Source organism: Drosophila biarmipes, chromosome X (genome assembly GCF_025231255.1).
Source record: "Drosophila biarmipes strain raj3 chromosome X, RU_DBia_V1.1, whole genome shotgun sequence".
Taxonomy (NCBI): domain Eukaryota; kingdom Metazoa; phylum Arthropoda; class Insecta; order Diptera; family Drosophilidae; genus Drosophila; species Drosophila biarmipes.
Window position 1 is genome coordinate 18,058,794 of NC_066611.1, and position 16,765 is coordinate 18,075,558.

Sequence of the window (16,765 nt, forward strand, 5' to 3'; positions counted from 1 at the left end):
GCGCCAATTTTAATTTGTTTAATTTCCATCTCTCCTCCCCACACAACTTTCTCTCTTTACATTTATATACGCACATAGATACTTATATACAAATAGTTGTATACTTTATATCTGATATGAACCACCCCGTCTGGGAATAAAGGCGAGCAACGTAAGAAAATCAAAACACAAACTATACTCTGACAAAATATATATTTTCACTTTTTGTTGGCGTTAAATTAAGAAACAAAGATCCAGTATATGTTTACTATTAAAATGAGAAATAATAATAATGGTTAATAAAATTATGCGCTAAGATTAAATCATTTAAACATACGTGTTGATTTTTTTTTTTGAATATTTCATTTGCATTTTTATACACAAAAACTAGGAGTAATAAAAAAATATAGATATTTTCAAATACATACAAGGCGCTGACATAAAAACCCATGATAATATTACTTTTAATGCGATAGGACCCGACATTTTGGGCCTTGTTCAAGTATTCAGAGTCCAGGAAGGGGAATTTATATCGGGGCACCGAAAACCGATCGAGAACATAATGGTGATCGGACTGTAAACACACCTGCTCTCTGCGAATCTCTTCCGCTCGTTTACACACATTGATTTAGTAATTCGTAATGATCTTTATGTATATAATATATATATGATTTCTTGTTATGTCCTTCTTTTATTGTGGTTTCGCTTACATCGAGTCTAACACTAAAAACAGACACATTTCGTTTAATTTTGCGCTTGCACTTCATCGTCGTTATGTAAACGTTAAGTTTGGTTTTCCCATATGTGTTAAAAATGCTTCTAAAAATTGTTTACCATATTTTGTTAATTCTGTTTTATTGTACACGCTACACACATAATTTCTGGTTTATATTCAATTTTTTGCTTTTAGGTTGCATTTTCAAAAATTTGTTTTTGTTTTCATTTCACATTCATTTAGCTTAGCTTTCTATAGTTTTTTTTTTTTGTATTTTTACGGTGTTTTTTTGGGAGGGTGAGGGTAGGAAAGGGGAGGGGCGGTTTACATAATACTGAAAATACGACTAGACATTCATAGTGTATAAATACGATTTGTTTAATTTACTTTACCGTTTCTGTTTATAGATAATTTATTTAAATATATTTATTTACCTTTATTTATATATAATATATATACTTTCGTGGGCTTTATGTTGTTGTTCAGATTGAAATTGTTCGGTTTTTCCTCAATATTTCTCGAAAATGCTTTAAAAAGTCGGGTTTTCTTTTCTACTCCTTAGATCCTTTAACAAATTCGTAACTTAAAAAGTTGGCTTTCTGCATATATATTTTTGTGCATAACAAATTGATTTCCCTTTAAAAATAATTATACCTTTGCTTAGTTACAATTTTTTGTTAATTTTAAATTGTTTCTTCCTTTTTCCTTGTGTTAATATGATTATGTGTTGTTTTTTAGTTTTGTTTCAAGAATTTAGATCTTTTAAAGTTACACACAGGGGAGACACATAGAAATTAGTTTTTACTTAACTTTTCAATTATTTGATTATTAGGTACTTTTATGTTAAAAAAAAGAAGACAACTAAACCACATTGAACTCGTGTGAATGTGTTTTTAATTGGACTGTTCTTGGCTTCACAATTATACATCCATTTTCGATCCTAATTTAAGGTGTTTTGTGTGTGTGTACACTATAAAGTTTACAATATTACTTTATTAAATATTTTATTGCAGAAAATTTGGCGCCCAAGCCTTTTGACCGGCCTGGTTTACACTTAAAAAAATATTTCACTTTGCTTTCTATCTTTCGCTTCACCCGTTTCCTCTTCGATCTTATTTAAAGTTACGTTTTTTTTGTTTCTTTTTTCCCATTTTTTTTTAATATAATACAAAAAATTTGTTTGTTGTTGTGTGCGCAGTCGTTGAGATTAAATTTTTAAAAATTTAGTTGGTTGTTGTTTTTGTGGTGCAAAGTTGTTGGGTTTTTGTTAATCATCGTTTTTATCCTTTTGTTGTTTGGTATATAAAATAGTATTTTTGGAGTTTGGTTTTTGGATTTATTAAATCTTACAATATTTATTTCTTTTTCTTTCTGCAAATGTACAAAAATTCGCGTTCTCCTTGATTTTTCTCGGTGTAACTGAAAATGATTTTGGGCTAGGCTTTTCTCATTTTCCCTTGATTGCTCTCGGTGTATTGAAAAGGGGAGAGGGGCGTGAAAAAGGCGTGAGGGGCAGTGAACGATGAGTTTTCCGAGAGGCTTTCCTCGAGGTTTTTCCCACCTGTTTTGTCTCTTTTTTATTGCTTCCCGAAATCCGCACTTTTGGAGGACTTATCGGATTTATCGAATTCACTGGTTATCGATTTAATCAACTCTGAAATTTGTACATCGTTGAAATCGAAATTCAATTGCTTTTCAAAGTGCCTAGTTTTTTTTCGAAAAATGGGTGGAAAGGGGGCGGGCCTTAGATTTTATCAACGGGTCTTTGAATTCAACAACTTTTCATCGATTTCTTCGAACAGGAAATTTGTACATCGTTCAAATTGAACTTTTAACTCGTGCGGAAGACAAATCCATAAATAATGTTTTTTCTTGTTCATTTGGAAAACAAAAACATTTTCTCTTTGCGCGATTTTCCTTTGAGCTTTTCCATGTGTCTATGTGTGAGTGTTTTGTGTGTTCTTTATGATTAACGGCTCTTGTTATATAATTATTTTCTTTTAGTAACAAACAAAATGGCAAGCAACAACAATTATTATTATTAAGCACAAAAAAGCAAAAGGAAAACTCTCAATGGAAACGGAAAATCGGTTAAATATGCGTTTCCTTCCATGCTACACACAGAAAAAAAGTGAACTCTTTCAGCTACGTTTTACAATTGTTGGCTAACTTGTTTGTTATACATTTATAATTTAATTAATTAATTTATATAGATTTTTATTCATTATATTGTTAACATTAAATGCTTTTGATAGAAGTTTTTGTTATGTGGATTCTTTTTCTCCTCCCTTATTGTATCCGATTCCCCATCCAGATATATATCTATATATATATATTTGATGGCTATATATATATATTTGTTTTAGGTAAATTTTAATTTTCGAATAACGAAAAGAATACACAAACAATTGTTGATGTAAATGCAAATGAAGAGTTGTCAAGTGTTAATGCTAAAGATCAAGTAATTGTACAGCGGCTATATATATATATTATATATTCGTATGCTTATGCAGTTTCGTATGTTAGGGTAAAGCTAAAGCTAAAGCATGCTCTTTCAGCTTAGAGACTACACAGAAATCAGGCTTACACCTAGCTACGGATTATCTATAGTTTATAGTAATGCAAATCATAATCATACATCGTTTGGGTGTTTCGTGTGTATCGTGTGATCGGGCACTTAGCAACTAATTAAGGAAACCACAAGGTGTTTGAGCGAAGGTGAGAGGGGGTCAAAGTTCAGTGATGGGGCCGGGGAGAGATTGCACATTAGAACTGCTAATAAAAAATTCAAAAAAATACCTTATCCTGTTACGAACTAACTATGCAAAAAACATATATGGATTCTCGAATTATATGAAACAAATACTGCGCTTTAGGTAAGTGAAAACAAGGTGTTACTCAAAAATATTTAAAAAAGAACTAAACGATAAGCTAGAATAAAGCAGTTTTCACTTATTTTCTTCATCCTTTTTGATTCGATTTTGGGAGCCAATACTGTGGGATCCTCGAGTGACAGAGAGATATGGTTGGTACATCGTATATCTTTCCGTATGCGGACAGCACATTGGTCGCCTAGTCCATTAAATTATAATACAATTTCTCGAGTCATCTTTGTCATTACGCAGGAACTGAATTTTCTTTCGTTTTGAATGCAAAAACTAAAGCCGAGAGATCAAGTGCAAAACTATACAACTAAAATTAGGGTTCGCAGTAGGGAGTACAATGTGCTGGGCGCCATACGGAAAGCTAAAACAGAGATTTATGCGTATAATTAGGGTAAATGATATGTAAAAATAAAAACTTATATTATACAATTCGTGTTTCACATCAAGTTACAAGTTCATTTGAGATTTTCTCCTTTTTTCGTTAGGTTTTTACACTAAAGTGGGGCGAAATTTGTATACACTCCTTATAGACAGATCAGAGCGAGACAGAGGGGCACGAGAGCAACAGAGACAAAGACACACACAGAGTGAGAGAGTGAGAGAGCGAGAGACAAGACAGACAACTACAACAAACGGAAGTGGGAGAAAGGGGAGAGAAATTACACACTGGGAACGGAAACGGAAGCAGTTGAAATCAAACATTTATCAAACACTTTACACACTGATTTAGACTTAAGATCACGTATAAGATCATCACGAGCGCAACAGAGATAGCAAATTGTCTATATGGTGGACATATAGGATAAGTAGGTGTTCTATATATATTGACAATATATACGTGTATATATTAGGGTGGCTCGACCTGATTGCGTTGCAAAAAACAAGGAGGAGTTGAACTATGAGGAAGAGTCTTCTATGGATAATTCTAAATAATTTGGCCTTTAAAACTTTAGCTATAATATTGGTTTTAAGCTAGCCTTAACCAGAAAATAAACCCCATTTCCTCCTCTCTTTTGGGTAGGTCAAAATCAAATCTTAGATCTACGCTTTTTACAATCAGATTGGTGAAAGTTCTAAACTGGGTTTCAAAAAATACATTTTTCCTTTTGAATAATACCAGATTCTTTAAAACCAGCTGATAAATCACTCAAAACTAATACCTCTAGAAAATTTATAGTTTTTAAAGCCCATATAGTACAAATTGGTATCTGCTATTACACAAATTAGTTATTTTCCTGATGCCTCTTGCATTAGTTAGACATTTAAAACCTCTCTTATCGCGAGCAGCTTAAAAGCGTTATTAGCCCTAAAGTTTCTACAGCGAAATCAGTTAGAATTGTTCATAAATTGCTTTTTGCACCCTACGCAAATCGATTCACCCTCCTGGATGTGTTTTGTATGTGGTGTGCGGTGTGTGTAAATGGTAAATGTGGGGGCTTGGATTGGGGGGACATGTAATATATATACGTTATGCAGCTTTGAGTCTGGGTAAACCGAATCCTCAGCTCCACATGGCTGCGTCGTGCACGCGTCGCAGGACATTGCGTTGCTGATCCTGTTCATGCTCCTGTCCGTGTTCCTCCTCCGCATCCCGCTCTTCCTCCTCCTCTTGCTGCCGATGCTGCTGGTGACCCTCCTGCCCAACCAACTGCTTCACTCGACCACGCGAATTCCTCTTCCGTTTCCCATGACAATGACCATGACGTTGATGACCCACCACAACGGCAGCCGCCTGCACTCAATTGTAAATGAAGTTGGCCGCATCGCACAGGGCATCGCTGTCGTCATCGAACTTGCCGTTCATGGCATAGGAACTGGTACCCGTGCCGTAGACCCATTCCTTTTTGATGAAGTCCCCATCGGTGGTCGACGACGACGTCGTGTTGTGCAGTCCACCCAGCGAACTATGATCCAGCCGGAAGTCATCGTCGTCGTCGGGATAAAGCTGCACCGGTATGCTGTCCGGTATCGAATGCGGTTCAAATAGATTGCCATACGGCGGCAGAGAGTGATTCAGATCGACATGATGATCCACCAAGTCGCCATCAAAGTTCGATATGCGGAACTTCGAACTTGGCGGCGATTGAGGGGAATGCAGGGCCGCCGAATCCTCAAACATCACCTCCTCCTTGATGAACATGTCGTTGGAGTTGTCGCCAGAGCCCGAGGAATACAGATTCGGCTCCACTTTGATAATGGCCGCTGTGGCCAGGGACGGTGAAGATTTCTCATCGTCATCATCGTCATCGAAATGATGATTGTGATGGTTGTGGTGATGCAGATGCTGCTGCTGTTGGGCATGCTGCGTTTGCTGCTGGTGCTGGTGCTGCTGTTGCTGCTGGTGGTGCTGCTGATCGTCGTCCTCGTCTTCATCGTCATCCATGTCCGCCAGATGACGACGTCGGTGGTGATTTCGGTGGTTGTTGCGCTGCGTGACCCGCTGTTGCTGTTGTTGGGCTTGTTGCTGCTGCTGCTGTTGGTGGTTCCTCGTGCTGCGTATAATCGTGGAGGCTCCCAGCGCAGCCGCCGCCGAGGAAGCTATGGAAAGAGGCACACCGGTGGCCTTGGACACCAGCACCGTGGATGAGGAGCAAGAGGTCGAGGATGACGATGGCGATTGAGCGGGCGAAATAACTGCAAGGCGAACAAGTAAAGTGATGTGAATGTGGGACTTCCTAACATATTTTCATTATTCTCTGAAGGAAAACTTTAATTTTCCATTCCATTTACTTATGGAAACACTCATTTACGGATTAGCTTATACCTAGGTAACCAAAAACCACTTACCACCTGTCTGCTGCACCACACTGGTCAGCGCGGAGCCAGCGTTGCTGCTCCCGGTCGAGTGGTGAATGATCGGCGTCTTCCGTATCAACTGCGAGCCATTGCTGAGACTGCCGCCGGCGTTGCCGGTGACAATGTTGCTGCTGCTGTTGTTGCTGCTGCTGCTGTTGGTGGAGGAGGTGTTGCCGCTGCCGTTGCTGGTGCCTGCACCGCTCTGGATGACCTGTGCATGCAGCACGGGCGTTGGATCGGAGGTCTGTTGCTGCTGAGATCCCTGCTGCATGTAGTTCTTGATGACAATCGTTCGTGTTGGCGCCGAAACGAGATATTGTTGCTGCTGCGACTGCTGCTGCTGCTGGTGCACCTGCTGCTGCTGATGCGACATTTGGTGCTGCGAGGCTGGCGAGGATGAGGTGGAGGAGTGCTGGTTCAGGTGTAGCGAGGCATTCGAGGACTCCGATGAGTCCTCGCCGGTGGTCAAGCGATTGGTGGTTGCGTTCACAATGTGCGAGGAGGAGTTCATACCGCCGCCACTGCCGTCCTCCTCATCCCCGCTCAGTCCCGACTGATCGTCCAGTTCCATTTGGTGCTGGTGCTGCTGCAGATGCTGCTGCAGATGCTGCTGCTGATTGCTACTGGTGCCGGGTCTCTCCATCTCGTGCGGCGGCTCCAGCTTCACAATCGTTGTCGTAGTTGCGGCCGCCGTCGCCACCGCCGTTCCGCTGTTGCTGCTCGAGTTGCTGCTGCTGGAGTTGCTGCCGTTGCTCGAGTTGCTGCTATTGCTGGCCTTCGAGGAGGCGGCTCCGGCTGCCGCAGCTCCGCCAGGCTGATCCCTCAGATGCACCTGCATGTGCGTCTGCAGCGAGGACTGCGTGTGCAGCTTCTTCTTGCAGATCTTGCACTCGAAGGGGAAGTCGCCCGTGTGCGTCCTGGCGTGGATCTTCAGGTTGTAGCGCTGGCCGAAGCCCTTGCCGCATACGTCGCATCTGAAAAGGGGAGGGGAAAAGGTATTTTAGCGACAAATCAAAAATATTTCACTCTGGTACTTATAACTAATACACAATCTAACAAAATATAAAACACAGGGATTCAGCACTAAGGTTTTCATCTGAGATCAACTTTAATACTCACTTGTGCAGCTTGACTCCCGAATGCAGCTTCGAGTGACCGCGCAGCGAGGCCAGGGCACTGAACACCTTGCCGCAGATCTCGCAGGTCAGGTTCACGTTCTCGTTGTGGATCTTCTTGTGCACCTTGAAGTACTCGAAGCTCATGAACTCCTTGTGGCACACCTCGCACTTGTACTTGTGCCGCTCCGACTGCTGGCCCGTATGCACTCGCATGTGCTTGATGAAGTTCGGCCGGAAGCGGACCACGCGACCGCAGATCTGACACTCGTACGGCTTGCAGCGCAGGCAGTGCTTCTCGTAGTTCTTCAGCGACTTCAACACCATGTTGCAGATGGCGCACTTCATGTTGTTGGCATGACCACTGCGATGGATGTCGAAGAGTTCCTTGGAGTCGAACTTCTCCACACACTCGACGCACTGGTAGCTGGTGGTCACAGTTGCCGCCGGTGGGTTGTTGTTGGCGCTGCTGTTGTTGCTGCTGCCGCTGCTGCTGCCGTTGTTGGTGGAGTTGGTGTTGCTGTTGTTGTTGCTGGTGGTGGAAGAGCTGGATGCTGAATGCTTCACTGGATGGTTTTGCTGTTGCTGCGCTTGCTGTTGCGCTTGCTGCTGCTGCTGCTGTTGCGCCTGCTGCTGCCTCTGCTGTTCTTGTTGCGCCGCCTGCTGCTGCTGCTGTTGCTGCTGCTGCTGCCTTTGCTGTTCCTGCCTCTGTTGCTGGGCCGCCTGCTGCTCTTGTTGCTGCCTCTGCTGTTCCAAGGCCAATGCCAATTGTTGCTCGGCCGCGGCCGCCGCTGCCGCCGGCGTCTGTTGCTGCTGTGTTTGCAATATCAACTGAGTGGCCGGCAACGCCTGTTGCACCACATTCAGCACCGTCATGGGACTCCGGCTGATGACCGCCGCCGCCGGCATTCTCACATAGGTTGTGCCGGCCGTCAGGCCGCCGACAGCATTGCTTATGTAAACAGGTCGCCGCTGCAGCTGGACCAGGGCCGCCTCGGTCACGGGCACGGACAATCGGTGGGTGGTGGTGCTCACAATACTCCCGGCGGGCAGCTGAACCAATTGCTGCGATCCCCCGGCTGTTGCGCCGCCACCAGCTGCGCTACTTGTCGCTCCGCCCGCGCCAGCACTGATTTGGTACTCCAGCTGGCCGTGCTGCTGCTCCTCATCGTCGTCCTCCTCCTCTTCCTCCTCCTCGTCGGGCATCTCATCATCCTCTTCCAGCTCCAGCTTGACCTGCGTGGACAAATGCTGCGTGGTACTCTCGGGCTCCTCGTCCGCCTCGGCTGCCTGAGCCTCCTCTTCGATATCCTGCAGATTCTCATCGTTCAGCTCGGGATCCTCCTCCTCCTCATCCTCCTCCTTGATATCGCTGGCGGCCAACACGGACGAGTTGCCCGTTGCCTGGATTATAATGCGGCGACCGTTCAGAAGGTGGTGTTGCTGCTGGATGAGCAACTGTTGCTGGTTGTCCAGGTGATTGCTATTGTTGCTGTTAGTGTTGCTGCTGCTGCTGCTGCTGAAGGAAGCGCTGTTGTTTGTTGATGCTGCTGCTGCTGTGGCCACAGTGGCTGATGCAGTTGTTGCTACTGCTGCTGCTGCTGCCGCTGCTGCTGTCGGTGGGTGGTTGTTGCTGCTGCTTTCCAGCTTCAGATGATGGTGCGGATGGTGGTGTTGCTGCTGCTGCTGCTGCTGCTGCTGATGGAGATGCTGCTGCTGCTGCTGCTGATGCGAGTGCGAGTGGGGATGGTGGTGCGAATGTGAGTGCGAATGCGACGCGTGCTGGTGATGGTGATGCACATGCGAATGCTGGTGAGGATCGTCGTCCTGCTCCATGGGAGCATCCTGCAGTATAAATTCGATCTGTTGCGAGAGGGCGCTATCGTTGATGGCCATCAGTCCATCCATATCCTTGACGCCGGCAGCGGCGCCGACGGCGGGGAAGAGCGATGGCAGCGCCGCCGACGTCCCGCTGCCGCCGTCGACGTTTGTCCCGCTGCTGGCCATGGCAGCAATACACTATTTAATATATATTTTACCGATTTGTATCTGCAAGTAGGTGGAGCGGGTTAGAACTATCTTGAAATTGTTTAGCAACCTAGTCTTTGACTCACCTCCTGTTGAGCTGCTCAGGATGCGCTGGCTGCTTTGGCGTCCTCTCAGATATATTTTATGTATAGTTACCTGAAGAGTAGAAAAATAATAGATTATTAGCTTTGTATTTTTATAAATAATTTTAACTTAATAAATGGCATAGTACTAATTTTTAGAGAATATTTATGATAAACCTGTAGGATTGTTAAAAATTTGTAGGTTTTATTTATTATAATTAAATATTTTATAGTGTTTATTTATGAAAAATTCTGTATCGAAACCGAGCAAATATTATTGCAAAAATATTTTTTAGATTTTATCAAATTCTTAGCTTGAAATATTTGTATAGCTTCAAATGCTCTTATTTACAAACACATCACAAATATTAAAAACTAATCATTTTAAATTACATTTACTTACAATTTTTCTGTTTTTAGCTGCCAAAGCTGCTTATTTTTGTTGTTTTTAAAAATCTGATTTTTATTTTAGACGGCTTCCCTTTCAGATTTTAATTATTTCTCATTTTTTCTGCGGTTTTTACAATTTTTATTTTAAAGCTGCCATTATAAACAATTGTATACTTTTTAGTTGCCGCTTTTTTAATTTTTGCTGTGCTTCTTCTTTAGTTATTAAATTTGTATTCTGCTTCTTCTTCTGTTATGCTCCTCCGCTTTCGGTTTTTATTCTTCTTCTGCTTGCCGCTGCTTCCTTCGCTTCTGTTATTATTATTTATATTATTTTAGATTGGAAAACACAAGCACACTTTTATGTTTTGTTTTGTTTTTCTTTCGCTCAACGCCTCGCTTTTTGCCTTTCGCTTATGTTCACATTTGGTTTTTGGGGCTGCACAAAAATTTTCCATTTCCTTGTCATGCGGTTTTTTGAGCTTTCCATGCGGCGACGCTGGCGTCGACGTCGCTGCTGGCTGCGCTGCTCCTGGCTATCGTTGTTGTTCTTGTTTTAGCTGTTGTTGTTTCCTTGCTTGATTTCCACATTTTTAAAAAAAAAAAAAATCTCGCTTTTCTTTTTGTTGTTTGTCTCACAACACACACACACACGCACACACATATACAGCTGCCGTCGTTACTCCAGCTCCTTCTCCTCTCCTTTTTGTTATTATTATTATTGATTTGCTCTCATCTCGCGCAGTTTGTGCAATTTACTAACTGTAAACGATATGGAAAGAAGCAGGTAAATTACACACGTTTTTGTTGTTGCTTACAATTAAATGCGTTTTACGAAATCGGATTTTCCACCCACCCACACACACACACACACAGGCGCGCGCCTTTGGAAATAAAAACAAAAAATTAATTTTAGCTTTTCCCCCCACACAAACACACACACACACTCGCATACAAGCACACACGGGTTTTTCACTTTTGCTCCATTTTTCTTTCGGTTTTTTGGGGAAGTCTCTCCTCTCTCTCTCTCGCTCACATTTTTGACCTTTTCGTTCGGTTCTCCTTTTTGCCTTTCCTTCGCCGCCGTTTCTTGTTCGAATCTTTGGCTTTCGTTTGCCTTTTAACTTGGTAATAACTGCATTTGTTTAATACTATTTATTTGCTCGTTTTTTGCAATTTCCTTTTCGGTTTTTCGCAAGGCAGCAACAACAACGAACGACGCGACAATTAGCGGCTGCGCTGCTTCTTCTTCTTGCTCTCCTTCGCTGGTTCTCCTCTGCTTCTTCTTGTTCCTCGGCCGATTTGCTCCCCCGCACCCGCGTTAATAATTTTCTTTTGGCCTTCCCCCCACGCCTCTTGTTGTTGTATTGTTGTTGCCGTGTTCCACACACCCGCTTTGCTTTTCGCATTCGTAAGATCGTTTTTTCCTTTTTGCACTGTTCACCGCTGTTCAATAATAACAAAAAAATATTTGCTTGTGTGTGAATTTTTGCCTCCCTGGGTCTCTTTGCGCTTGGCTGTGTGCGTGCTGTGTTTGAACAGGGTTGCATTCGGCGGGCAGTGTTGGTAAACGAACGGGAGGCGCGCTGTTTTGCACAATATTCAAAAGTTAATTGGTTTTCGGTTGGGTCATACGCGAAACAACCTTACTTTTATTCCCATTTCTTAAGGCCCCCCTCCAATTTAGTTATTGTCCTGTGCCTTTTATTTGCCTTTCTTACCCTTGCTTCACACCCACACACACTGGCACACAACTTAATTCTAGCACACAGCGCAAAACAAAAAAATACAGCAGCGGTCCAGCGAAATGGATTTACGAGCTTAATGTGGAAAAGAAAATTTTTTGAAAACAACACTGTACAAAATATGACACATTCTAAATTATTTTTAAAATATAAAATAATTTTTGGTGATTTTAGAATCAATATTTGTTTATGGTACAATTAAATAAAAAATGTTCAAATATATTATGTTTTGCTTGATTAACAGGTGTACAAAAATCGCAAGTAAACGTGCCCTTTGCATTTATAATTGCAATTTTCATAACGTTTTTATCAGTATTTTAGGCCTAACCTCTATTATTTTGAACACCACTGTGCCCAAAGGACTGCCAGAACTTGGAGCCCAAAAAGGGAGCACAAAAAGGGGATGACGTTGGTTAGGGGGAGGGGGAGCTGACCTAACAAGCGGAAATAGGCACAAAAGAAACACTCCGAAAGGCAAAGGCAGGCGGCATGTGCGAGAAGGACGACATAAGGCCGAAAGGCGCGAGAGCGAAAGGGAGAGCGCCAGCCTCAGTGGTTGAGCGTCATGCGATGCACAGTGGGGCAAAAAGCCGAAAAACAAGGACTTATATTTAAGTCGAGCCTTTAAAAAGATAGGTAACAAAAATTATGTCACTGGAGAACATTACGGTGTTTACATGCCCTAAATTTTTTTAAATTACAAGTATTTTTTTTAAATAAAAAATTCTGGGCATTCCCCACCGTGCGATGGGGCTCGCAGCGGGGGGTGGGGAAAGGAAGGGGCCGTTTTATTTCGACAGTTTTTGAATTGCTCTCTCTCTCGCTCTCGCTTGTTTCTCCCTTTTTTCGTGCGCTGCTCCTGGAATGGAGAAGAGGAAGATGTGATGAAGAAGAAGAAAACATCATCACCTTGGAAGAAGAAAATTTTCAATGGGAAAAGTAATTCGTTTCGTTTCTCCTTTTTTTGGGGGGTGGTGGGTGGCTTGATGCTCAGTGATTTTCGCCGGGCGGCGGTCGGGGGGTGGTGAGCGCTTCCTTGGGGGTTGAAAACACACGCACTCACACACCGCTGCTCACTCCCACCGAAAAAAAGGGCTAACAGGGGTTAAAAAATATCCGCACAATAAAATATTATAAAATAAAAAATAAAGTCCACACACAAAGGCAGCTGGAATCCTCTCCTCCACAGAAACGCACACACTCGCAGGCCGAAGGGAACTAGTTCTTTTGTTTTCCACTTCCCCTTTTGGCTAACTATTGGAAGTATGCACCCACATTCGTATATAGTATATTTTTATTTAATTGTTTATATTTTTACTGGCGCCGCTCGTTTGCCTTCTCCTCCTCACACTTTGTTCGCACTTCACGCGCACTCACACACACAGTCCCAGGCACACGCACACTCCTTTGGCTTTTCCACTCGTATTCTACTCACACTTAACATCACATTTTCGTTTATTTCCGTGTGTGTGTGCAGTTGCTTGGTTTATCACTGGATTTAACCTATTTTGTTCGGCTTTTTAATGTGTCTTAAGTTACGTTTTATTAAATTAATTTTATCCTTTTTGTTTTGTTTTTTTACGAAACTAAGACCAAGAGATGGAACTGTGGTGTGTCGATAAGTTATCGATAGGCGGAGGGAGGGAGTGTGTGCTGGGCTAGGGGGGACATCAACCCGATCGGGGTGCTTTGGTACCGATGTATATGTAACTAAAATATACCAAACTGATGTAAACGGTCACACCGAAGTACGGGGTGCGGCACTCGCTAATTTAGCAGATACACAGGTCTATATTTATTTGGTATATTTTAGGTACACTAAAACTCCCCAACAAACGGGCACACTGGAGCGGAGAGTGTCTCTGCTCGACCAGCGGGGACCTGCACCTGCCGCCTCCGTACGCCCTATCGATGACTTATCGATGTACCACAGTTCCATCTCCATCATTTGTCGGTCAGTTTTTTTAGTCTCAAATTCTAACAAAATTATTGGTAAACCAGCGAATAACTGGCGAAATGCTCGTCTCGCCGCCGCACTCCGTGCCCCGTATGTAAACGCGCTGGAAATCGAGCCCGTGGAGCAGGCGCCTCGCCAACTCGAGTAGCATTCGCCTTCGCTATTCCCCGTGAACAGCGAACACCCAGCCCAAAAAAAGAGGAGAAAGAAAGGGAAGAGAAACGCGTGCGAGAGCGAGAGGGCACGAGCGACACCAGGGGGAGAAAAGCGAATTCGAGCGACTTGAGTGTGTGGAAAAGCCTGCTGTGTTTTCCTGCTGTCCACCAGTTGGCCAGGCGGTCCTCCTCCCCGGGCGCTTTTTCTTCGCGTCCCCCACACACACACACACGTAGCTTGGGGGCCCCCGCCTCCACCGGGAGCAGGCGAAAATGGATGCGGACAGGGGCGGCGGGCAGGAGACGAAGGTGATATACCACATCGACGATGAGACGACGCCGTATCTGGTGAAGATCCCCATTCCATCGGCCCAAGTGACGCTGCGCGACTTCAAGCTGGTGCTCAACAAGCAGAACAACAACTACAAGTACTTCTTCAAGTCCATGGACGCGGACTTCGGTGTGGTCAAGGAGGAGATTGCCGACGACTCCACCATTCTGCCCTGCTTCAACGGGCGCGTCGTCTCCTGGCTGGTCTCCGCCGATGGCACCAACCAGTCGGACAACTGCTCCGAGCTGCCCACCAGCGAGTGCGAGCTGGGCATGGGCCTGACCACCAGGAAGCTGCAGCAGCAGCAACAGCAGCAGCAACAACAGCAGCAGCAGCAGGTGCAGCCTGTCCAGCTGTCGCAGCAGCAGCAGCAGCAACAGCAGCAGCAGCAGCAGGTGCTGCACCACCAGAAGATGATGGGCAACCCGCTGCTGCAGCCGCCACCGCTCACATATCAGTCGGCCTCCGTGCTATCCAGCGATCTGGACTCGACCAGCCTCTTTGGCACCGAGTCGGAGCTGACTCTCGACCGCGACATGACCGACTACAGCAGTGTGCAGCGGCTGCAGGTGCGCAAGAAGCCGCAGCGGCGCAAAAAGCGGGCGCCCAGCATGTCGCGCACCTCCTCGTACAGCTCCATAACCGACTCGACCATGTCGCTGAACATCATCACCGTCTCCATCAACATGGAGGCCGTCAACTTTCTGGGCATCTCCATTGTCGGCCAGTCGAATCGCGGCGGCGACGGCGGCATCTATGTGGGCAGCATCATGAAGGGCGGCGCCGTGGCCCTGGACGGGCGCATCGAACCGGGCGACATGATCCTGCAGGTGAACGACGTGAACTTCGAGAACATGACCAACGACGAGGCGGTGCGGGTGCTGCGCGAGGTGGTGCAGAAGCCGGGCCCCATCAAGCTGGTGGTGGCCAAGTGCTGGGATCCCAATCCCAAGGGCTACTTCACCATACCGCGCACGGAGCCGGTGCGACCGATCGATCCCGGCGCCTGGGTGGCGCACACCCAGGCCCTCACATCGCACGACAGTATTATCGCGGACATTGCGGAGCCGATCAAGGAGCGACTGGACCAGAACAACCTCGAGGAGATCGTCAAGGCGATGACGAAGCCGGACAGCGGGCTGGAGATCAGGGATCGCATGTGGCTGAAGATCACCATACCGAATGCGTTCATCGGCGCCGATGCGGTCAACTGGGTGCTGGAGAACGTCGAGGATGTGCAGGACAGGCGGGAGGCGCGACGGATTGTGTCGGCCATGCTGCGGAGCAACTACATCAAGCATACGGTCAACAAGCTGACCTTCTCGGAGCAGTGCTACTACGTGGTGAACGAGGAGCGCAACCCGAATCTGATGGGCCGCGGCCAGGGCCACCTGCATCCGCACCAGCTGCCGCACGGCCATGGCGGCCATGCGCTGAGCCACGCGGACACCGAGAGCATCACCAGCGACATCGGGCCGCTGCCGAACCCGCCCATCTACATGCCATACTCGGCCACGTACAATCCAAGTCACGGCTACCAGCCGATCCAGTACGGCATCGCCGAGCGACACATCTCATCCGGCTCGAGTAGCAGCGATGTGCTCACCAGCAAGGACATCTCGGCGTCGCAGAGCGACATCACCTCGGTGATCCACCAGGCCAACCAGCTGACCATCGCCGCCCACGGCTCCAACAAGTCCTCCGGCTCCTCCAATCGCGGCGGCGGAGGCGGCGGCGGTGGCGGCAACAATACCAACGATCAGGACGTATCCGTATTTAATTACGTATTGTAGAAACCCTTCTTTTTGCAATCAAATTGTGTTTTAATTAATTAAATTAAATATGTACGATTATTCTTTTTTATATACGAGTATACAAAGCAAGCAAACAGCAACCACAATATAATAATTATAATAATAATAATAATAATACTTATGTATATGTATGGTACGTGTAAGTCATGGAGAAGAACGCTAACAGCCATCCACGAAGCGAGGATCAGCGGGATCAGCAGGAGCACCACAGGGACGTCCGTGTCCGGCGTCAATCGGTTGTGTCGAGGATCGGATCAGATCAACTGAGGTATATGATATGGAGGAGCGGGCGCGGACGCAGCGGCAGGAGCGGCAGCACGACGGCGAGGATGATTTTGAATAAAGTTCTAAGAATTTAGTAATCACAAAGTAAATAAATACAAATAAAATGAATAATCGATGGCTTTTTGTCCAGCAGTCGGGTCTTATCAGTGGCCGTGTACTATCTATTTCAAACAATAAGTAAAGGTTCCCCTGAAAAAAGGAAATAATTCATTGTTTATCATCGCTTAAAAACAGCATGTTTTTTTATGAATTATAGTTTTCTTCTAAATTCTTGGACCTTATAATATTGTAATCAAACAAAATTAGAATACAACAGAAATATTTTTTTTCAATGTTTTTGTGTACTTTATTAGAACAATATTAATGTTAATTTACTTCATATTATTTGGTTAGGTCATTTAAAATTAAATACTAATTATAAAGTCGTGGAAATATTAAACAAAAAATAGTACCAACAATAAGATAATTAATAAAAAAATACAAATATTTA

General features: G+C 44.8%; 2 protein-coding genes across 8 annotated transcripts; one reads left to right on the plus strand and one right to left on the minus strand.

Moving 5' to 3' along the window:
• Positions 1–175: 175 nt before the first annotated feature.
• On the minus strand, positions 176–13,371 carry LOC108023440 (uncharacterized). 7 transcript variants are annotated; one of them, XM_050884766.1, is made up of 6 exons: positions 13,273–13,371; positions 10,005–10,750; positions 9,605–9,674; positions 7,495–9,539; positions 6,367–7,349; positions 176–6,213 (listed from the first exon to the last, which is right to left on the minus strand). In XM_050884766.1, the coding sequence occupies exons 4-6, from the start codon at positions 9,495–9,497 to the stop codon at positions 5,318–5,320; spliced, it is 3,882 nt and encodes a 1,293-aa protein (XP_050740723.1). In that variant the 5' UTR covers positions 9,498–9,539; positions 9,605–9,674; positions 10,005–10,750; positions 13,273–13,371; the 3' UTR covers positions 176–5,317. The 7 variants fall into 7 exon arrangements, with proteins under 7 accessions (XP_050740723.1, XP_016948418.1, XP_050740722.1 ...); XM_017092929.3 differs by having other exon boundaries at positions 13,169–13,371; XM_050884765.1 differs by lacking the exon at positions 13,273–13,371 and adding an exon at positions 13,009–13,141.
• A 260-nt stretch (positions 13,372–13,631) lies between these two features.
• LOC108023672 (segment polarity protein dishevelled) lies at positions 13,632–16,404 on the plus strand. Its single transcript, XM_017093294.3, has one exon. It carries the CDS (start codon positions 14,119–14,121, stop codon positions 15,967–15,969), a length of 1,851 nt encoding a protein of 616 aa, XP_016948783.1. The 5' UTR covers positions 13,632–14,118; the 3' UTR covers positions 15,970–16,404.
• Positions 16,405–16,765: the final 361 nt, after the last annotated feature.